Raw genomic sequence first — 23,606 nt, 5'->3', positions numbered from 1 at the left:
TTAGGTGCATATATGTTTTTAAATGGTTATATCCTGTAGTGGATTAACTTTTTTTTGACATATAATGTTGTCTTTGTGTCTTATAACCTTCTTTGACTTAATGACTACTTTGCCTGACAAAAGTGCAGACACTCCAGGTCTCTTTTGGTTTTTATGTATTTTCGATATAATTTTCCATTCTCTTATTTTCAACTTCTTTGTATCTTTTTATCTAACGTAAGTCTCTTGGGGCACCTGGGTGTTAGACACTTAGACTTAAGTGTCCAACTCTTGATTTCAGCTTAGGTCATGATCTCAGGGTTGTGAGATCGAGCCCCTCATAGTGCTGCATAAAGAGGCATGAAGCCTGTTTTAAGATTTTCTCCCTCTTTTCCTTCTCCTCCCTGCCTCTACTCTCTCTTTCCCTCTCTAAAAAAAAATAATAATAATAAAATGGGTCTCTTATTGTCAGCTATACTTTGATTAAAAAAAAAAATAGAATCTCTTGAAGACAGCATATAGACAGTTTTTAATTCAGTCTGCCAATATCTCTTGTGTGGAGAGTTAAATCGATTTATATTTAAACCAATTGTTGGTGAGGAAGGATTTACTTCTCCTTTTCAGCTATTAGTTTTCAGTATGTCTTTTATGATTTTTGTTCACCAGTTCCTCCATTACCACTTTTTTGGTACTTAGTTCAATGTTTGTAGTGGATCATTTTGATTCCCTTCTTTCCTTTTCTGGATATTTTTAAGCTGTTAGCGGTAACTTTAAGGATTACAAGTAACATCTTAAACTTACAGCAACCTATTTTGAATAATACCAAGTCAGTTTCATTAGTATACACATTGCCACACATCTCTGTCCCTCCTACTCTATATTGTTGTCAGAGATAATATGTTTGTACATTGTGTGTCCATTAACATATATTTATAAATATTGTTTTATACATTTGCCTTTTGAATCATATAGGAAAAAAGGTTACAAGCCAAAAGTGCAATAATACTGGCTTTGACGTTTACCTATATAGTTAATTTTACTGATGTTATTTATTTCTTCTCATGGCTTTGAGTTACTCTTTGGTTACTTCTCATTTCAGCCCGAGGAGCTCCTTTTAGCATTTCTTATAGCTCAGGTCTGTTGGTAATGAACTCTTTCAACTTTTATCTAGAAATGTCTTCATTTCTCTTTCATTCTTGAATGATATATTTGCCACATATCACATTTTTAGTTTTTTCTCTTTTCAACCATTAAATAATGTTATCCTGCTACCTTCTGGCCTCCATGATTCTGATGAAAAATCAGTTGTTAATCTTGTTTGTGGTATTTGCTTCTCTGTTTTCTAAATTTTCCTTATCCTTGTTTTTTTTTTTTTTTTTTTTTAAGGTTTTATTTACTTGTCAGAGAGAGAGAGAGAGCACAGGGAGAGCGGCAGGGAGAGAGAGAAGCAGGTTCCCTACTGAGCAAGGAACCGTATATGGGACTTGATTCCAGGACTCTGGGATCATGACCTAAGTGAAGGCAGACACTTAACCGACCAAGCCACCCTGGTGTCCCCAAATAAAATCTTTTTTAAAAAAAATTTCATTTTAGTTATGCTAGCTTTCAGCCCTAGAATTTGCTTGGCTCCTTTTTGTAATACTTTTCTCTTAGCGATATTCTTATTTTGTTCATGCATTCTCCACTCCCCATTTCTTTGTCTGTAGTTTCCTTTAGTTTATTTAGGAATATTTGAGACAGTTAATTTAACATCTTTGAGTAGTAGTTCCACCATCTGAACTTCCTCAGGGATGTTTTTGTCAAATCTTGTTCCTGTGAATGGTTCATACTCTGTTCTTTCTTTGTGTGTATTTTAATTTTTTGTTGAGACATGGACATTCTGATTACTATGATGTGGCATTCTGTAAATCTGTTAACTCTTCAGTGTTTGGTGATTTTTGTTTATTGAGTTCTAGAGTCATCCATTTGTGATGTTTACCAAACTATTTGGTGAAGTATATCATTTTTGTGTGATGTCACAAGTTTCTGTTATTTCTGCAGTCAGCTGGTAGCCTGAAAAAGATTTTTTTCCTTAAACTTCTGGCTCAAAAAGAGAAACAAAAGAGTTCTTTGTTTTTTTTGTTGTTGTTGTTTTTTTAAAGATTTTATTTATTTATTCGACAGAGAGAGATCACAAGTAGGCAGAGAGGAAGGCAGAGAGAGAGGAGGAAGCAGGCTCCCCGCTGAGCAGAGAGCCCGATGCGGGACTTGATCCCAGGACCCTGGGATCATGACCTGAGCCAGAGGCAGATGCCCAGCCAAGTCACCCACATGTCCCTAAGGCCATTTTTCAATTTTTATATTCAACCAGGGGGGCCTGGTTGGCTCAGTCAGTTAATCATCTGCCTTCAGCTCAGGTCATGATCCCAGAATCCCAGGATCGAGCCCCACATCAGGCTCCTTGCTGAGCATGATGTCTTCTTCTCCCTCTCCCTCTGTTCTCCCCCTACCTATGCACACATGCACTCTTTCTCTCAAATAACTAAAATATTATTAAAAATTAAAAGTTTTTACTTTATGGATCATGACTTTGATGTCATATTCAGTAATTTTTTGAATAAACCATGGTGACAAAAATTTTTCTCCTGTGTTTAGCATGGCTGGATGGCAAATCTTTGGAGTATAGACAAGCCTTGTGGGGCTTATTGAGGGAATTGTTATTTCACTGCCAGCAGGAGGCCTTTGGGGTACTAGTTTCCATATTAGGAGGGGTGGAGAAGCCATCTCCAGGCCTAGTTTGCCAGTGCTGAAAATTCGCTGAACATGTCCTGGGCACGTGACTGAGTGGAGTTCTACTACCTACTTGGCAGCTGCTGAAAACCATAGGAGAGTTCCTTTCTCCTTCAGTGTCTTTTTCAGTTCCCTCTATTAAGAAAATTTAACAGTTTCATGTTCATTTCAAAGGAGAAATGCTCATAGAAATTCTATTATTACACACAAGATGTCAAATATTATTTAAATTAATAGGCCCTCGTTTGAAGCTTGAAATTGTATGTTGTAAATATACCAGTCCTCAGTATAATCATTAAAAACCTCCAACCTACAGATCGTATTAAGTAGAGAATTGAGTCGCTATGTATAATCTCTGAGATGAAACTTCTAGAGTATCCGAAGTAGAACTTATATTGTCATCAGTTCACTTCCATTGCACACCCAAGGAAATGGGAGTGTCCCTTTGATTTATTATGAATTAGCCCACATTCTTTTGTAGGAGTCCATTGATCCCTTCCTAAACTCAAAGAATGGCTTTAACATAATGCTTTAAAAACATAACTCCTTTTTTATCACAATAATGTACTTTTAAGAACAGATACATGATATTTTGAATGTAGATAAACCAAGTTATTTAGGACTTCAAATAATTTGTAGCAATGTGCAAATTAAAAATTTTCATAATAATCACATATCACAGCTTATAAGAAGGGTTCCTATTTGGTTGGATTCATCCAGACTTTTCTGAGAGTGCCTTTATCATGCTTTATTGGTGGATACATATTCTGAGTATCATTCCTGCTTATATCTGCTATAGATACTTTATTTGGTTGGTAAGGGCCTAGAGATAAAGTAAAATCCTTGGTCCTTGGGGGCATCTGGGTGGTTTGATCAGTTAAGCAACTGGTTTCAACTAAAGTTATGATCCCAGGGTCCTGGATGGAGCCCTGTGTTGGGCTCCCTACTCAGCTCCCTGCTCTGACCTTCCCCTTTGCTTGTGTTCTCATGTGCTTTCTAGCTCTCTCTCCCTCTCTCAAATGAATAAACAGTCTTTAAAAAAAATCTTTGATTATTGCGCAGGTTTCCTTTAGATTTGTGAGGAATACTTTCTTTTTTTCCTTTAAAATTTTTTTTAAAGATTTATTTATTTATTTTAGAGAGAGAGCAAGAGCAGGAGGAGTAGAGGGAGAGGGAGAGAGAATCCCAAGTAGAGTTCACATTGAGCATGGAGCCCGATGTGGGGCTTGACCATGACCCCTGAGATTAGAACCTGAGGTGAAACCAAGAGTCAGACGTTCAACTGATTGAGCCACCCAGGTTCCCCAAAAGATACTTTCTTCCTAGGCTATTTATTGGCCTCAGGGTTGTGAGTTAAAGTCCTGTGTTGGGTATAGAGAGTACTTACAAATTAAAAAGATAGAATTTAATTTAAAAGTATTTGTATTTGTCTTGGGTACAAACATACTTTAAAAATTATTAAATAGTGTTCTGGTTACCAAAAACACAATTCATGTAACTTTTCTGTGTTTCAGAAACCTTTTTCCAAAAAGGACTAAGGAACTCAAATCAGTTGTCCATAGTGCTCCTGGCTGGAAATTATTTGGTAAAGTCCCTCCCAGAGAGAATCTTCAGAAAACTTCTAAAATCATTCAACAGGTAAGTATTAATATAGCCACATGGTTTGTCTTAACTTTTCAAATAATTTTTTCTTGATAATGAATCATATTCCACTTTCATTTGTCCTTTTTTCTACATATAAAATTTGGGGATTATTAGATACTTACAGTAACCTTAAATTTTTTTTTTTAAAACACACACATATTTTCAATTATCATTTATGGTTGTGAAAATTCTCTAAAGTAATGGAAATTGAGTTTTTTTCCTAGTTACTCCTAGTTACTCCTTGAAGAGCTTTTTGGTTCTTTTGTTTTTCTTCTTAGCTAAGCAGTCTTACCACGTACATTGACTTGTAATTGAATATGGTAGTGTTTGCCAGTGGCACAGATTTTATGGATGCAAGGAGTTACTAATCGGTGAAACAGTAGAAAGCAAAAACTGAGTAAGTTTTGAGGTTGAACACCTTCTTTGGTCACTTTTCTAGTGTTCTACCTTAACCAAGGACTTTGTGAAATAGGTGGATGTATAATCTGTTTCTAGTAATTTTGGAGTCAGTTCTTCTAATATCTGTATTAATGTCCATATTCTGAAGCTCTTAAGAATTTCAGATCTTACTTGACTCCTAAAATTGGGCTCTATCAGTACCAGGAAATTGGTGAGACTGGATGAGTTTGCAGGCATTTCTAAGTTCTGAGAAATTGTTTCTCAGAAGGAAGAGATATATATGTAATACATTTTCTATTTCTCTCCTTCCCAATTGTAGTTTTTCAGATTCAATGCAATCATTGTGTATAAAAATAATCACATTAAGACAATAATCACCATTCCAATTAGAGAAAACGTCTTCCATTAAGGATTTAATAGTATTCCTTTTATTGCTTAAAGAAAAACTCATTTCCCAGGTAATACAAGAAAATTTATAAATCTTTAAAAACATATGTTTTAGTTAATTTTATCTACAATTAAAACACTGACTAGTTTATATAGCTGCTGGGACTTGAAACTGCAGTGTTGTGTTTTCCAACCTGTGGGCCTAGGTATTCCATGTGCTGCAGCCTACACACAGGGGAACAGAGGCTGCCTCAGTGATAGTCCATGTCTGGTAGATACAGTGCAGACTGTTAGCTTGAGATTATACACAGTTTTGACATTAAGTGACACTGTTTTTTTCCTGTGGCATCATATCTTTGTTAATCTGGTTTTCTGAGGTTTCTGTAATGAAAATCAGATACTGTGCAAAGATTAGTGTTCAATGGGAAATGAGCGTGATCGTGTCCAATCTGATTTCGAGATTTGTCAAATTATACAGTGCACGATAAGCATACAGGCCTAATTAGTAATTGTGGTTATTTAAGAATGAAAACCTTTTCCCCTTCAATTTATGTGTATTATTTTTTTCCAATGTTAGGGCATAAATCCTTATTAAATTGTTGGGCAAAACTACTTATTAAACAATACTTTGGTATTTCTACTGGTTCAGGGGGAGCCATGAAAAAATTAATGGTACACCAAGGGCACTGTTCACCAAAAAAGTTTGGGAATTTTTGCTATCTCGACATCTTAATTTTAACTTTTTTTGGTAAAGTCTGAAAGTAACTTCTCTTGTCTAGAGTTTTCCAGAAGACCAAGTTCGCCCTCTAGAGGCAAAACAGTGGTCTTGCTATTGAAGGTTTGTATTCTTTATGATAGTTTATGTTAAATATGCATGTGCATACTTTTATATTTTTATGTAAACTAACATTCTGCGACAAGCCTCTAAGTAAATTACTGATTGGAGAATTATATGTTTACTTATATGCTGTATGCTTTTAATTAGCTATTTTATTTTGGAAAGCTAAGAGGTCACATTCTCTCTTTTTCATATATATATATTGTGTGAAAGTTTGGTGAGGGGTCAGGGAAAGAACAACTCTTATTTTCATGTGGGAAGAGGGAGTGGAGTTGCTCTCCTCTGTAGTCCTTTGTCTGGCCTTTTACAGATGCTGATATCTCCTACTTGCTACTTTTATTTTTGAACTCTCCAGCGATTTGTAGGTACTAGTGTCTGTTTTGGTGCCTTTTCCATGGTTGTTTGTTTTCTGGGAGGTGTGGTAGATAGTGAAGTCTTTGTTCTTCTGATCCTTTCAACCCTCAAAATATGTATCTCCTCATGTATGGAACCTGTTTCTGCCTCTCGCTTTCTGCTTTCTTTTCCCCCCGTTTCTGTGTATGTTCTCTCCTCCCCATTTGTCTGACTTTGCTCTCCTCTTCCCTGCAGATGTCATTTTCAAGGTGGGCATGATTTTCTTTTATTAGTAACAGCAAATTGATAACTTTGTGTCTCTGTTCCCACTTGAAAACATGTTTTCACAGCCCTGACTTTTAAACTCTGTAAAACTGTTATGAATACGAAGTATGATTGAGATCTTTTACCATGTACTCCTTTTAAATGAATACTGTATGTTCAGAGTCCGAAATAAAAAAGGAAGGTATTATCAGTAAAGACATGAAGAATGTTAGGGCCCATCTTTTATTTTTTCTTTCTTTCTTTTTTTAAGGTTTAATTTATTTGAGAGGGAGTGCATGAGTAGGGTGAGGGGAGGTGGGGGAAGGAGTAAAGGGAGAAGGAGAAGCAGACTCTGTACTGGGCTTGGAGCCTGATGCAGTGCTTGACCAGAGCAGAAGGCAGATGCTTAACCGACTGAGCCACCCAGGTACCCCAGGGCACATCTTTCATGTTTTAGGGCAAGGCCTTCTGCTATTCAGCCTGTAGAAAATGAAGGGATCTAGTAATTCCAGTGTAAAAATGCTTGAAAAAGTGAGGTAGTGCTAAAAATACAGAAGGAAAGTGCATTCTGCTGGGCTTTCTAAGGTTTCCTTACTTGCTTTTTGAGTGGCAAAATAGATTTATTGAGAGATTATAGAGGATGAGGAGTATTTCCTAAGATAATTTTTTTTTAAGTTTTATTTATTTATTTGACAGAGATCACAAGTAGGCAGAGAGGCAGGCAGAGAGAGAGGAGGAAGCAGGCTCCCTGCCGAGCAGAGAGCCCGATCGGGGCTCCATCCCAGGACCCTGAGACCATGACCAGAGCTGAGGTTTTAACCCACTGAGCCACCCAGGCACCCCTCATAAGATAATTTTTTAAAGTAGAAAGCAAATATTTAGAAAGGAGTTGATATATTCTTAAGTATGAATATATTATTGGGCCAGAATTTTCTTTTCAGTGAAAAGACATCTATAAGATTATAAAGTAACTATATAGAAAAGTAAGGTTTTATTTTTAAATGTTTTTCTTTCTTAATTATTAATTATACAATTAACACATGATTATATTCTCTATAAAATGTAAAACATTATAGGAAGGTATGTCTCATTTCACTTTCACATTTTTGGGCCTTTTAAAATTCATTTCTTTGTGTAGAAGCACATATAATTATGTGTGTATATTTGTACATATATGATATTATATATATATTTTGACTCATTTCAAGAACAGAATATTATATATATAATTTTTTTGCGTTATTTATCTTTACATGTTTTACACCCATAGCTTTTTAGAGATCTATGAAGTTCATAAGTGAAAGATATTTGTAGGTTAAATATTTTTTTAATTTTATTATAGTAAATTTTATTAAAGATCTGATCAGTTTAAGTGCTTCTCATGTTAACATAAAACAACATAAAATCATTTTAGGGTGATAGCAAAGTCAAACTAACTCACGTTTGGCATTTAATTTGAGTCACTTCCCAAATCACATGAATATTCATAATATTATTTTATGAGGATTATCACATGTGTTCTCTTGCAGGTGTGAAATTCCTGCTTGTGGCCTTTTGAACCAGTTGGTGAGCCATGTTAAAAGTTGCATCTATTAATAGTAAATAGTATTTCAGTTACACTGTAATTCGATTGACCTAAGTTTTTGGTTTTTCGAAATTAATTGGCCAAAGTTGGAATGTAGCTACATTGTCTTCTGACCTTCAGACTGCAAGTAAGAATGATTACAAATGAGCCATGTTACGTATAATTTTAACATGATTGCATACTAGATTGAATATACCCTATTTATGTCAAACTGACGGATCTTTTTTTTGCTTGATACTGTTTTTATATTGACATCTTAAAATAAGAAAATGAGATTATAGTACTTAGATGACGTTTCCAGTTTTTCTTCACTCGTGTCTTTTTCTGAGTGAACCTTCAGTTGAGAGTTCGAAACACTTTCACATAACTTTCCATAGGTAAGGGAAAAAACTTTTAAGACACTACATGACTTCTTAATCTGAACGCTTGAAAATGTCTTAAAAATCTAAAAGAATATGTCACTCTCCTCAGTTAGGCCATTTCTTTGAAATGTTTTACTGCAGAAACAATGACATGAAAGGGACTAGATAGAATATGTGTACTTTGTGAGTAGTACTCAAATCTATAACATTGTTAAAGTGTTAGAGCTTAATATTCTGGTTAATAACTTGATTGGTATGTGCACCATTAGAATATTTGAAAACAATTTGTTGGCTTTAATTATGTTTAAGTATAGATACCTTTGGTGTAAAATTTCAGCAGTACAAAAAGTACCCATTTCCTTATTTGTGGTTAAATTGTGGAGGGGCTGGACTGTGTCAGAATTTATTTATGAAAAATCCTTAAAATTGTTAACACCCTTAACTGTTGTTAACAACAGTTAAGACTGTTTTGTTTTTTTCACCTTTGTTTACCTAGTATAATGTCACCTTGAGAAGCAAGTCAGTAATTACCTTTCTGGCTGTATGTGTGTTCTTTATTTTATAGTTAATGATAAATTATTGTCTTTCCCATGTATGAATAAATTGATTTCATAAAAGTTAATATATATGGTCTGAAGGTTGAGAGAGGAATTCATAATAGCTCAGCCAGCCTCTTCTTGGAGAGGAGAAAAGTATAAGCCTTAAGAAAAAACTTACTTTGGCTAAAGAAAACTAAAAGAATAAAAGCAGTAAGTGCTCAGAAATTGAACTGGGTGGGATTTGGAGGAAAGTTTTTTGCTATCATCAGAGACAGAGACTTGGAAAAGGGTTGCTACCTGTTATTTGATTCTGTAAATACAGTTTATGTCAGAGTTTTATTAAAAGTTGTATTCATTCTGGGTTCACCTGGGTGGCTCAGTGGGTTAAGCCGCTGCCTTCAGCTCAGGTCATGATCTCAGGGTCCTGGGATTGAGTCCCACGTCGGGCTCTCTGCTCAGCAGGGAGACTGTTTCCCTTCCCCTCTCTCTGTCTGCCTCTCTGCCTACTTGTGATCTTTCTCTGTCAAATAAATAAATAAAATCTTTTAAAAAAGATTTAAAAAAAGTTGTATTCATTCTGTCTTTATGTCAGACTTGTATATTATGTTAGGCATCAGATTAGACTGAACAAACAAAATTGTGCTAATAACTTTACCAAAATGAAGTTTACTAAGGCTTTCCTGTTTGCCAAAGGGCAATTAAATGTTTTGCCCCAAGGTTTCATTAAGGTTGAGTTATGAAATGGATTTTATTTGGCCTACTTCACAGATTCTGGGATAAAATTTATAATCAGTAAAGGCATCATAATTGCCTTTATCCTCTCTACTCCAAGCCTGATGGTATCCCTGGCTCTTGGATCAAGTTGTGTCAAGAGAGCCCTTTATCTTGGGCAAGCATGGTCTTGAGGTGGTAGGTCCACATGGGGAGTTAACTTCCATTTCCAACACATTATTCTGGCTGTCTGTAAACTATTCACAGCATATAGAAATATGATTGGTGCAGGTTTAACATTAACTCCTTTAGAAGGGGTATTCTCACTGTCTACTAGAACTCCACATCAGTTTATGTGTCAGACTGTTTTGGTTTTCATGTTGTCTTTGGAAGAGAAGTTCCTATTTTATTCTTTCCTCTTACCAGTTCTAGTATTTTACTTCTTTAAGAAGCTATTCAAAGTCTCTGGCCACCCTGCCTTTGAACCTATAGAAATCTTTTCTCACATTTCCCTCCTAGTCACCTTTTTTCTGGTAGGTACCTTTAGTTACAAAGCCCAAAGTGTCAGAGTGTGGCAGACTACCATTCTGCTCCTAGTTTACCATGGGACCTCATGTTAACAAACTCTAAGCTTTTTCTGTAGCAGAAATTGAAGGACAAAATCTTTTTTTTTAAAAGATTTTTATTTATTTAACACAAAGGGATCACAGAGGCAGAGAGGCAGGCAGAGAGAGAGGGGAAGCAAGCTCCCTGCTGAGCAGAGAGCCCAATGTGGGGATGTAGGGCGCAATCCCAGGACCCTGAGACCATGACCTGAACTGAATGCAGAGGTTTAACCCTCTGAGCCACCCAGGTGCCCAGAAGGACAAAAATCTTGAAGTGATTCTAGATTCTTCTCTAGCTTTTATTTCAATGAATGCATAATTCAGCATACATTGACTGCAATATATAATAGGTATGGTTCAGGTTCTTAGACTATAAATCAATAGGAGTCCTAGCCTTTGAATTATTCCAGTATAACTGAGGGGAGGCATAGCTTCATATATAATCTTAATGATTCTGAGTGCTGTAGTAGAGTTGTGAACAAAGTATGAAGAGTACATGTGAAAGAATAGTTAATTCTGTTCAGGGATGACATATGAGTTGTGTTCTAATGTATACTAACTGGTAGGAGTTTATGAGGTAGAGATGGGGGAAGCCATTCCAGAAAGAGGAAATTGAATGAGCAAGCAGGAATGCACAAGCCTTGTTTAATTAGTAGGCCAGTATATCAGTGATATAGGATAGATGGTGAAAGGTCATTAGTCACAAGATTAGAGGGTTGGGTTTTATGCAAAATACCTTTTTTTAAAAAAAAAGTCTTATTTTATTTTTATTTTTAAAATAAAAATTGTTTTATTTTATTTGTTTGCCAGAGAGAGGGAGAGAACACACAGGGGAAGTAGCAGAAGGAGAAGCAGGCTCCCTGCTGAGCAAGGACCCCAGTGCAGGACTTGATTCCAGGACTCTGGGATCATGACCTGAGCCAAAGGCAGACACTAACCAACTGAGCCACCCAGGCCTCCCCCAGAATACTTTTAAATAAGGTACTGAGACATCAAATTCATATGATAGAAGTGAGACATCAAATTCTGGAGGCATTATAGAAGCTAAAAATGTGGGTTGGCAAACAAGGACATTTAGACTTACTGTAATAGCCCACAATTCTGGTTTCTAAATATAGTGGATTACTAATCCTACAGAATATGTTAAAAATACAGCCCCAGACATTGAGTTCCTATTATCAGATTTGTGTTTTTCAATTCCTATGTTTCTAGCTGGTTCTTTTTCAAATCTGCTATATCACTTTTTACAGTTTACAATTCCCTGCTGAAATTTCAAGCTTGGCCTTTTTTTCCCTTAACATAGTAAGTATAGTTGTTTCAAGGCCCTGTCTGATAACTCCACTGTCTGCAAATTCTTTTTTTTTTTTTTTTTTTGAGATTTTATTTATTTACTTGACAGACAGAGATCACAAGTAGGTAGAGAGGCAGGCAGAGAGAGAGAGGAGAAAGCAGCCTCCCCACGGAGCACAGAGCCCGACAGGAGGCTCAATCCCAGGACCCTGGGATCATGACTCGAGCTGAAGGCAGAGGCTTTAACCCACTGAACCACCCAGGCACCCCGTGTCTGCAAATTCTATAGGTCTGTTTATATTGAAAATAATTTTTGCTAGTTTTTAAAAAGATTTATTTATTTATTTATTTTTTTGAGAGAGAGAGAGAGAGAGAAAGACCGTGCAAGCAGAAATAGGGGCAGAGGCAAAAGGAGAGAGAATATCAAGCAGATTCCCTGGTGAGTGTAGAGTCCCACGTGAGACTTGATCTGATGACCCCAAGATCGTGGCCTGGACCAAAATCAAGAGTTGGGTTGGATGCCTATCTGACTGAGCGACCCAGGTGCCCCTCTACTAGTTTTTGTTAGATGCTGTTTTATCTCTGTGCATGCCTACTTACCTTTGCTGGGGTACTAGATACAATATTTGGAATATCCATATCTAGAAAACAATTTGAAGGCTAAGATTATATCATCCTTTAGAGATTTTAATTTGTGTTTCTCGGGTACCTGATGGTGCTGTCTAATTTTTTCATCCATTAAAATGAAGCAAAGGTCAGATGCAATCTGTTTTGGCCATTTTTTTATTAACTTGAAAACATTTTTTGATTGTTAAATCATCTTTTCATTCCTGGGATAAACTCCAGTTAGTCAAAGTTATTATCCATTTTGTATGTTGCTGGATTTGGTTTGCATATATATTTTCTTAATTGATAAACTTTTTTAGAATAGTTTTGGATTCATAGCAAAATTGAGCAGAAAGTACAGAGAGTTTCTATATACCTCCTGTCCCCACCCCCACACACAACCTCCCCCACTGACATTCTGTACCACCATATGATACATTTGTTACAATCCGTGAATCTACACTAAGACATCATAATTACTCTAAGTCCATAGTTTATATTAGGGTGTACTCTTGGGGTTGTATATTCTTAGAGTTTGGACAAATGTGTAATGACATAGTATGATATGGAATAATTTTACTTTATTCATTAATGAGTAAAGCTACTATAAACATCCACAGGCAGGTTTTTTTTTTTTTAAATGGATATAAATTTCCATTTCATTTGGGTAAATGCCAAAGATTCTGATTGTTGGATCATACGGTAAGGGCATGTTTAGTTTTATAATAAACATCACATTATCTTCCAAACTTTGTATACCATTTTGCATTCCCATCAGCAGTGAATGAGAGCTCCTATTGCTCCACATCCTCATCAGCATTTGTTACTGTCAGTGTTTCAGATTTTGAGCATTCTAATAGGTACATAATAATATCTTACTGTTGTTTTAACTTGCAGTTCCCTATTAACATATGAGGTGGAACATGTTATGTTTACTTGTTGTCTGTATATCTTCTTTAGTGAGATGTCTCTTGGGTTGTTCATTTCAAAACTGTAAGAACAGGGCACCTGGGTGGCTCAGTCAATTAAGTGTCCAACTCTGGATTTTGGCTCAAGTCATGATCTCAAGTCGTGAAATTGTGTCTTCTATCAGGCTCTGTGCTAAGTAGGGAGGGAGACTGCTGGAGATTCTCTCCGTCTCCACCTGCCCCCCCCACCACTTGCTCGCTCATGCTCTCACTCTTTCTCTAAAAATAAGCAAATTATATACATAACAATAAGAACAGAACTCAGTAGACTTTTACGAGGTTTTTATATTTTTTTTTCTGACAGTTTTTTATCAGATGTATCTTGTGCAAGTATTTCCGGCCAGTTTGTGACTTGTCTTCTCATTTTCTTACAGTATCTCTCACAGAGCAGAAGTTTTTCATTTAAATAAAGTACTGCTTCTCAATTATTTCTTTCATGGCTTGTTTTGGTATTACAGCAAAATAAAATCATTACCATGACCGTGGTTATTTAGGTTTTCTCCTGTCTTCTAGGAATTTTACAGTTGGGTTATTTTGTTTTGTTTTTACATTTATGTCTGTTGAATTAATTTTGTGAATGGTGTAAAGTCTATGTTCATGATTTTTTTGCAAGTGGATGTCCAGTTATTCACCATTTGTTGACAAGACTATCTTCATTTGATTCTGTTTCCTTTGCTCCTTTGTGGAAAATCAGTTGACTGTATTTATATGGATCTATTTCTTTCTTTCTTTTTTTTTTTTTTAAAGATTTTATTTTATTTATTTGACAGAGAGAGATCACAAGTAGGCAGAGAGGCAGAGAGAGAGAGAGGAGGAAGCAGGCTCCCTGCTGAGCAGAGAGCCCGATGCGGGACTCGATCCCAGGACCCTGAGATCATGACCTGAGCCGAAGGCAGAGGCTTAACCCACTGAGCCACCCAGGCGCCCCAATATATGGATCTATTTCTAAACTGTGTGTTCTGTCCCATTGATACATTTGTCTTTTGTCAGTACCACACTATCTTGATTGTTGTAGTTTTATAGTAAGTTTTGAAGATAGGTAGTAGCAGTCTTCCAAATTAATTTTTGTCTTTCAATATTGAGTTTATTATTCTGGAATTTTTTCCGCTACATATAAACTTCAAAAGTCACTTTGTTAACATCCTCAAAATAACTTGCCAGGGTTTTGATTGGGATTGTCTTGAATCCATACATTTGGAAAGAACTGACATCTTAACAATACTGACTCTTCCTTGTTATATACATGGTGTAACTCCCCATTTATTTAGGTTTTTTTTATATCTTTCATCAGGGTTTTGTAGTTTTCCTCATGTAGATCTTGTACATATCTTGTTAGGTTTATACCAAAGTATTTCCTTCCTTTGGGTGCTAATATGTAAGTGTGTTTTAAATTTCACATTCCAGGGGCGCCTGGGTGGCTCAGTGGATTAAAGTCTTTGGTTCAGGGTTGTGATCCCCGGTCCTGGGATGGAGCCCCTCATCATCTGGCTCTCTGCTCAGCAGGAGCCTGCTTCCTGCTCTCTTTCTGCCTGCCTCTCTGCCTACTTGTGATCTCTTGTCTTTGAAATAAATAAATAAATAAATATCTTTTTAAAATAAATTAATTAATTTCACATTCCATTTGTCCTTGTATCCTGCAACCTTGCTATAGTCTCTAATTAGTTCCAGAAGTTTGTCTGTTCTTTCAGATTTTCTACAGTGATAATCTTGGCATCTGCAAACAAAGACAATTTTTAATTGTTCCTTCCCTAATAGTATACCTTTTATTTACTTTTCTTGTCTCATTGCATGAGCTAGGACTTCCTGTGTAATGTTGACATCAGTAGTGGTGGGAGGGAACATCCTTGTGCTGTTCTTGATCTTAGCAGCAAAACTTTGAGTTACTTACCACCAGATATGATATTAGGTACAGATTTTTTTTTATTATAAAAAAATTGTGTGTGTGGTATGTATGTGTATCCCATGATATCTCTGATAATTTCTTTAGGATACATTTGTCTTTTGTCAGTACCACAAAGTCTTTAGGATAAGTTGGTTTTTTTAAACAGTTTATTTGTTTCAAGGATACAGGTCTGTGATTCATCAGGCTTACACAGTACACAGCACTCACCACAACACATATAATCCCCAATGTCTTTGGCTAGGATCCAAATCCTATAAAGAACTTACCAAACTCAACACCCAAATAATCCATTCAAGAAATGGGCAGAAGACATAAACAGGCATTTCTCCAAAGAAGACATCCAGATGGCCAGTAGACACATGAAAAATGCTCAGCATCACTGCGCATCAGGGAAATACAGACCAAAACCACATTGAAATACCACCTCACACCAGTCAGAATGGCTAAAATTAACAAGTCAGGAAATGATGCATTGGCAAGACTGTGGAGAAAGAGGAACCCTCGTACACCATTGAGGGAATGCAGGCTGGTGCAGCCACTCTGGAAGACAGTATAGAGGTTCCTCAAAAAGTTGAAAATAGGGGTGCCTGGGTGGCTCAGTAGGTTAAAGCCACTGCCTTCGGCTCAGGTCATGATCCCAGGGTCCTGGGATCGAGCCCCACATCGGGCGCTCTGCTCAGCAGGGAGACTGCTTCTTCCTCTCTCTCTGCCTGCCTCTCTGCCTACTTGTGATCTCTGCCTGTCAAATAAATAAATAAAATCTTTAAAAAAAAAAAAGTTGAAAATAGAACTATTACCCTATGATCCAGCAATTGCACTACTGGGGATTTACCCCAAAGATACAAAGGTAGTGATCCAAAGGGGCACCTGCACCCCAGTGTTCATAGCAGCAATGTCCACAATAGCCAAACTGTGAAAGAGCCCAGAGTCCATTGACAGTGAATGGATAAAGAAGTGATCTATATATACAATGGAATACTACTCAGCCATCAAAAAAATTGAAATTGTGCCATTTACAAGGATGTGGGGGGAACTAGAAGGTATTACTCTAAGGAAAATAAGGCAAACAGAAAGACAATTATAATGATTTTACTCATATGTGGAATTTAAGAAACAAAACAGAGGATCATCGGGAAGGGAAGGAAAATTAAGACATGAAATCAGAGAGGGAGACAAACCATAAGAGACTCTTAACTTTAGAAACAAACAGGGTTGCTGGGGGAGAGGTAGGGTAACTGGGTGATGGACATTAAGGAGGACACGTGAGGTCATAAGCCCTGGGTATTACATAAGACTGATGAATCATTGGACTCTACCTCTGAAACTAATAATACACCCTATGTTAATTGAATTTAAATTAAAAAAAAAAAGTTCTTTTCTCCTCCTAGCACTAGAAGCATGAGGGGATTTTTCTCTAATATTCACTCTAGACCTGGTAGAGTTACTGGAGGTAAAACTCAACAGAAGTATGTGGGACTGGGTCCTCCTGTAGTTTTAGCTCTTAGACCTGTCCACATTGTGCCTCCAGTAATTTTTCAATAATAGAATTATAGTTCATGTTTTCCTACCCTAGCATTTATTCCTGCAGAGGTTTGTGCTCACAGCTTTCTGCTATGTTTCTTTATATCCACCTATCTGTCTCCATTTTGGGAGGCACAGTTCACCCTGTGACTTTACTTCTCTGATAGCTCCAAGAGAAGTTACTAATTTTTTTTAGTTTATTCGACTTTTTTAGGATGGAATGGTAATTTCTAAGTTTCTTCTGTGTTAGACCATAAACAAGAAGTCAGTTTGCTAATATTTTGTTAAAAATTTTCATTCAAGGGGCGCCTAGGTGGCTCAGTGGTTTAAAGCCTCTGCTTTCCGCTCAGGTCATGATCTCAGGGTCCTGGGATCGAGTTCCGCATCGGGCTCTCTGCTCAGCAGGGAGCCTCCTTCCCCTCCCCCCCGCCTGCCTCTCTGCCTACTTGTGATCTCTGTCTGTCAAATAAATAAATAAAATCAAGAATTTTCATTCAAGATAATGGTCTGTAATTTCCTTTTATTTTTTATTTATTTTTTTAAGATTTTTTTTTATTTGTATGCCAGAGATAGAGAGAGAGAGTATACACAAGCAGGCAGAGAGGCAGGCAGAGGCAGCGAGAGAAGCAGGCTCCCTGCTGAGCAAGGAGTCCGATGCAGAACTCGATCCCAGGACCCTGGGATCATGACCCGAGTCTAAGGCAGCGGCCCAACCCACTGAGCCACCCAGGCGTCCCCTGTAATTTCCTTTTAATATCTTGATTTGATTTTGGTATTGATAATGCTGGCATCATTGAATGCGTTGAGAATGATTTCTTCCCCCTCTATTCTGAAAGAATTTGTGTAGAATTAATATTATTTCTTCCTTAAATGTTTGGTAGAACTTGTTGGTGTTATCAGAGACAAAATTTCTCAACCTCAATGCTATTGACATTTTAGGTCTTGTAATTATTGTTGCAGGAGACTTTCCTCTGCAATGTAGCATATTTATCCGCATCCCTACCAATTAGATACCAGTAGCCACACTCCACCCCTACCCGGAGTTGTGGCAACCAGAAATGTTTCTAGATAGTGCTAGATGTTCCTTGGGGGCCAGAGCTGACCCTAGTTGAGAAGTACTGACATAAACCAAACATGAAGGTTTGTTGTTTTTGAGTAAATTGTTAAATATAAATTTATTATTTTAATTGACATAGGACCATGAAGGTTTCTGTTTCTTTTTGAGTCCATTTTGGTAGCATTCTTTTCAGGAGTTTTTTATATTTCTTTCTGTTGTTGGATTTATTGGAATAAATTGTTCTTAATATTCTTTTATTATCCTTTTATGTCTGTTGGATATGTGATATGGATAGAGGTCATCTCTCTTATATTTCTGATTTTAGTAATTTGTGTCCTCTTTCTTGACCAGTTTTACCAGAAGTTTATGAATTGTACAGATTTTTTTAAAAACATACCTTTGGTTTCACTGATTTTTACCTCCTCTCTGTTTCCTATTTTATTTTTGCTTTTTATTGTTTACTTATTTCCTCTTACTTTGAGTTTGTTTTTGCTTTTTTTCTAGGCTTTTTTTTAAGGTGGATCACTGATTTTAGGCCTTTCATCCTTTTAATATAAGTATATTAAGGTTCCCTCTAACCATGCTTTAGTTGTATTCCACAAGTTTCAGTGTTTTCCTTTTTTGCTCCATTTCAAATTGTTTTTTTCTTTTTCTTTGTTATTTCTTTTACTAATATTTATTTGGAAGTGTGTCATTTTAACTTTCAAATATTTCAGAATTTGCCAGATAAGTTTCTGTAAATAATTTCCAATTTAATTTTGTTATGGTCATATATGGTCATATATAATTATATATGACATAATGTAATTATACAGTCATATAATATGCGTTATACAATTTCAGTCTTTTTCAATTTGAGATTTATTTTCTGTGTCAGACATAGCTTGTCTTAGTGAATATTCCTTGTGCACTTGAAAAGATTGTGCATTCTATAGATGTTGAGGAAGAGTTATATAAATATCAATTAGGTCTTATTAGAAGATAGTGTTGTTCGAGTCCTGTATAATTTTGCTGATTTCCTGTTTATTCTATGAATTACTAAAAGAGGAATAATGAAATCTGCACCACAATCTACTTGGGTGTTTCTCCTTTTCCTACATGTGTTTTGAAGCTTGTTTTCTTGTCTTCTTGGTGAATCAGCCTATGAAGTTATTGTCTGACTTAAATTTAGCCACTGTACCTTGCTTTCAGTTACTGGTTGCATGATAATTTGTTTTTCTATTCTTTTCCTTTTTATTCATCTTTATATTTAAAGTGGGTTTCTTAATAACATATATTTGAATCTTCTGTATGCCATCTGATATGATGAGCTTCTTATAAATGAGTGTCATTTTATGTCATTATTGATGTGACTTGTTTTAAATTTACCATCTTGCTATTTCTTTTCAAATTGTCCCATCGGTCTTTGTTTCTTTTTTTTTCTCTTTTCCTGCCTTCTTTTGGAATAAGTGAGTATTTTTAGTACTCCATTATTAGCCTATTAGGTATACCTTTGTTTTAGCTTTTCAGTGGTTGACTTGACCAACACTTCTCTTGAAGAAGAACCAACAGTTCTCAAGTGTTTTAGTTTCACAACTCTTGGATTTGTAGTTATTAATGACTTCAGAGACTTTTTGCTTAAGGTGATAATCAGTGATTACTATACCCAGAGTTAAAACTGAAATATTGAGGTGTTTATTAATTCATTTTTTTAAAAGTTTTTTGTGGTTTTTTTTGAAAGATTTTATTTATTTATTTGACAGAGATCACAGTAGGCAGAGAGGCAGGCAGAGAGAGAGAGGGGGAAGCAGGCTCCCTGCTGAGCAGAGGGCTTGATCCCAGGATGCTGGGATCATGACCCGAGCCGAAGGCAGAGGCTCTAGCCCACTGAGCCACCCAGGTGCCCCTATTAATTCATTTTAAAATAATGGTAGTCAAGTCATTGCATGTTAACATAAATAACATTTATGTTACTATTTTTTTTTTTTAAAGATTTTATTTGTTTATTTGACAGAGATCACAGTAGACAGAGAGGCAGGCAGAGAGAGAGAGGGAAACAGGCTCCCTGCTGAGCAGAAAGCCCGATGCGGGACTCGATCCCAGGACCCTGAGATCATGACCTGAGCCGAAGGCAGTGGCTTAATCCACTGAGCCACCCAGGTGCCCTATGTTACTATTTTAAAAAGTATTTTTAAAAAACTGGTAGAAAGTGGCATTGTTTTACTTTTTATCTCTTTGAAGTCTGGCTTAATAAAAGAAGGCTAGATTATATCTCTACTTCTGCTTTCAGTTTCTTGCTATATGTTGTTTTGGTGTACATCTGTGAAGAAAATCTGGCCTCAAACAGATATGTAGACATTATTTGAAAACAAAATTCATCCAAGTGAATGTGAAGATCTAATTGGCTTTTTTAGAGATTTATGAATTGCGTAGTACCCCATTCAGCAAGCAGAGGGAAGCTCTGAGGTGCTATACAAAATGGAAGTTTTTTATAGGAAGGAAGGTGGGTCAAGAAATTACTAGCAAAAGAAAAGAAGGGATGGTTTCAGGCAAAGTTGCCCTTTTTTAGGGAAGACCCTTTAAAGGTGTCTTATGATGCATATTACTTCGTCTGCCTTTGTGGAGGTGGGGGGAGGATGGAGAGGGCCCACGTGACAGATTACCTCATTGGTGCAGAGCAGAAAATTCCTGACTGACTGATTAATAAGATCGCATTTCTGGGGCAGGTTGAAGCCGAAGTTAGATTAGGTATCAAGCCTTTGTGTGGTTTAAGTGACTCCATTTTGGGCCTGTGGTTTTCTTTTTAACAATTGTAAAGGGAAGAGCATTTTAATAGTCTTTTCAGATATTTGTGGCTATTCTTCTTGTTACACTCAAACTCATCAAGTGGTAGTTTTTCTTAAAGGTAAGTCATATTGTGGAATCTGAAAATAAATAACTCTTATATTAAAATCCAGCGGTCTCTCTCGCACTTTGGGTGGATGTTTTTACCCCTGTGTGGTTTCATATTATACATTGATCATTTGGAAAATACTGGTTTACCATATTGCAGATCATTTAAATGTTATAATGTTTTATTATAGACTACTTTAAAATTGCAGTAATATCACCATTGGTTTCTTCTGAAAAATTCATTGGAAACTCTCAAACCTGTGGCATTTATAAGTTTCTCAGCATTTCAATTTCACTTGAAAGGTTGACTTTTATTATTGACAACAATTACCTTCAATTGCTTTCCTTGAAATCACTAGTTCACTTCATCCTTTTTATTTTAATAAACCTTATATTCAAATAACTTTAGATTTATAGAAGGGTTGAGAACAATGTATAATTCCTGTATAATCTTTCATTTTTTTCTTAATGCTGATATTACCTGCATTATTCTAGACTTCTGTCAAAACTAAGAAGTTTACAGTTGACACTGGTACATTGATTTTAACTAAACCCCAGACTTCATTTGGATTTCACCAGTTTTTCCAGTTACATCCTTTTACTGTTCCAGGGTCCAATCCACAATACCACATTGTAGTATCATGTTTCTATGGCCTTTGACAGTTTCTTAATCTTTCCTTGTTTTTATGACCTTGACAATTTTGAGTAGTACTGCTCAGGTATTTTCTGGCATGTTCTTTAAAAAAAAAAAACCAAAAAACCCAAACATACTATTTTCTCTCTATCCTCAGTATTTCTGACACCAACTATGTAGGGTTCCCCTCCCCACCCCAGTCGGGTGTCCTACAATTGAATTCAGTTTTGACAATGTTTACGTGGAGTCAGTGTCAGATTCCACAGCTTAAGAACTCAGTTCTACAAGACCACCCCCCACTTCAGAAGCCAATCCAGGTCCAGGCTTCTAGTGCTTCTGACCATCCATCTATAAATTGGAGATTCCCATGATTCCTTCCTTGGGTTTGATAATTTGCTAGAATGAATCACAGAACTCAGGAAAATGGTTTACTTATTAGATTTAGATTGCCAATTTGTGAAAGGTCAATCATGAACAATCAGATGAAAGATTTACATAGAGCAAAGTACATGGAAGGGGCATAGAGTGTCAATGACTTCTCCATGTGCATCACCCTCCTTCACCTCCATGTGTTCACCAACCCAAAAGCCCTCTGAATTGTTCATTAGGGTTTTTTTATGGAGGCTTCATTATATAGGCATAAGTGATTGAATCTCTGGTCATTAGTGATTAACTCAACTGCCAGCACCTCTCACCTCTCCAGAAGTCAGGGGATTGGGCTGAAAGTTCCAACCCTCTCATTAAACCATTCATTCCCCTGACAACCAGCCCCTATCCTGAGGATATCCAGGAGACTTCAGCTACCCATCATCTCATTAGCGTACCAAAAAACTACTTAATTCAGAGAATTCAAGGGTTTTAGGGTCTGTGCCAGGAAACAGACCAAATATATATACTTATTATGTCAGTTCTTCAGTTTGGGTTTGTTTGATGATTTCCTCATGACGTGACTGGGGTTATATTGTTTTTGGAGGAATACCATGGAGATGAAGTACCTACTTTCTACAAATTTGAGAAAATAACCTGCCAGATACTCAAGTCTGAATAAGTATAGTTTGCTATCATTTTTTTAATTAAAAAATGGTGCCCATAATAAAAAAGATTCATCCTGTTCACCACTCAAATAATTGCATAAGTGCTTTTTCTCTAGACAACTATTGTACTTTGGTGTGCAGCAGAAGCTCCTTATGTATACATTTCCTTTTATCACATAAAATATTTTTATTTTATTTATTTGAGAGAGAGACAGTGAGAGAGAACATGAACGAGGAGAAGGTCAGAGAGAGAAGCAGACTCCCCGCGGAGCTGGGAGCCGGATGCGGGACTCGATCCAAGGACTCCGGGATCACGACCCAAGCCAAAGGCAGTCATCCAACCAACTGAGCCACCCAGGCGTCCCTATCACATAAAATATTAAAGAGATGTTTATCATAAGTTGAGATTTAATATAATTAGTAACATTTACTGTTTAATCATAGACATTCTTAAGTGAAACTGACCAGACCTCCCCCATTCCCTTTTTGTTTCTTAACTGTGAGTATATGCCACGATGAATACAGTGATTAGTGGGGTGCCTCAGTGGCTCAGTGGGTTAAGCCTCTGCCCTCGGCTCAGATCTTGATCTCAGGGTCCTGGGATTGAGCCCCGCATCGGGCTCTCTGCTCAGTGGGGAGCCCGTTTCTCTCTCTCTGCCCGCCTCTCTGCCTCCTTGTGATCTCTCTCTTTCTCTCTCTCTGTCAAATAAAGAAATAAATCTTAAAAAATAAAAAAACACTGGGGCACTTGGGTGGCTCAGTGGGTTAAAGTCTCTGCCTTTGGCTCAGGTCATGATCCCAGGGATTTGGGATTGAGCCCCACATCAGACTCTCTGCTCAGTGGGGAGGCTGCTTCCTCCTCTCTCTGCCTGCCTCTCTACCTACTTGTCATCTCTGTCAAATAAATAAATAAAATCTTAAAAAAAAATACAGTGATTAGTAGTACAGTTGGAGTCTGCCTTGAATTGTGCTAGAGTAACAACGGTTTTATGTAACGTTGCTGTAGCAGCAGGAGAGCTAATGTTAATACACTGACAGAGACAAACTATTATGAATATAGTTTTGACTTTGTAGGTCCAATGAGTGTCTCAGGGATACTATTGAGAACTGCTGCAATAGGCCTTACGATATTTTAAGCCCCGTGTGGGGCTTGAACTCATGATCCTGAGATCAAGGCCTGAGCTGAAATCAAGATTTGGACACTTAACTGAGCCACTCAAGTGACCCAAAGATATAGTGCTTTTGATTCTGCATATTATCTTCCTATGAGAAATTTTGTCCCAAGCCGTAAATTTTCAAATGCATTA

The 23,606-nt window shown here is 36.8% G+C and overlaps 1 protein-coding gene across 5 annotated transcripts in view; it reads left to right on the top strand.

Moving 5' to 3' along the window:
* Positions 1–23,606, top strand: part of TBC1D12 (TBC1 domain family member 12) — a 107,141-nt gene that overhangs the window by 33,902 nt on the left and 49,633 nt on the right. For 3 of the 5 annotated variants that reach the window (XM_045068966.1, XM_045068967.1, XM_045068965.1), the window contains exon 2: positions 4,263–4,386. In XM_045068966.1, coding sequence (XP_044924901.1) covers positions 4,263–4,386 — 124 coding nt within the window. Of the gene's footprint in view, positions 1–4,262; positions 4,387–5,995; positions 6,017–8,142; positions 8,180–23,606 lie in introns of those variants that run through there. The other 2 variants (XM_045068968.1, XM_045068969.1) reach the window with 2 other exon arrangements.

Source organism: Mustela putorius, unplaced genomic scaffold (assembly GCF_011764305.1).
Source record: "Mustela putorius furo isolate JIRA1106 unplaced genomic scaffold, ASM1176430v1.1 tig00003909_pilon_pilon_pilon, whole genome shotgun sequence".
Lineage (NCBI taxonomy): Eukaryota > Metazoa > Chordata > Mammalia > Carnivora > Mustelidae > Mustela > Mustela putorius.
This window is presented reverse-complemented; position numbering and strand designations above follow the sequence as displayed.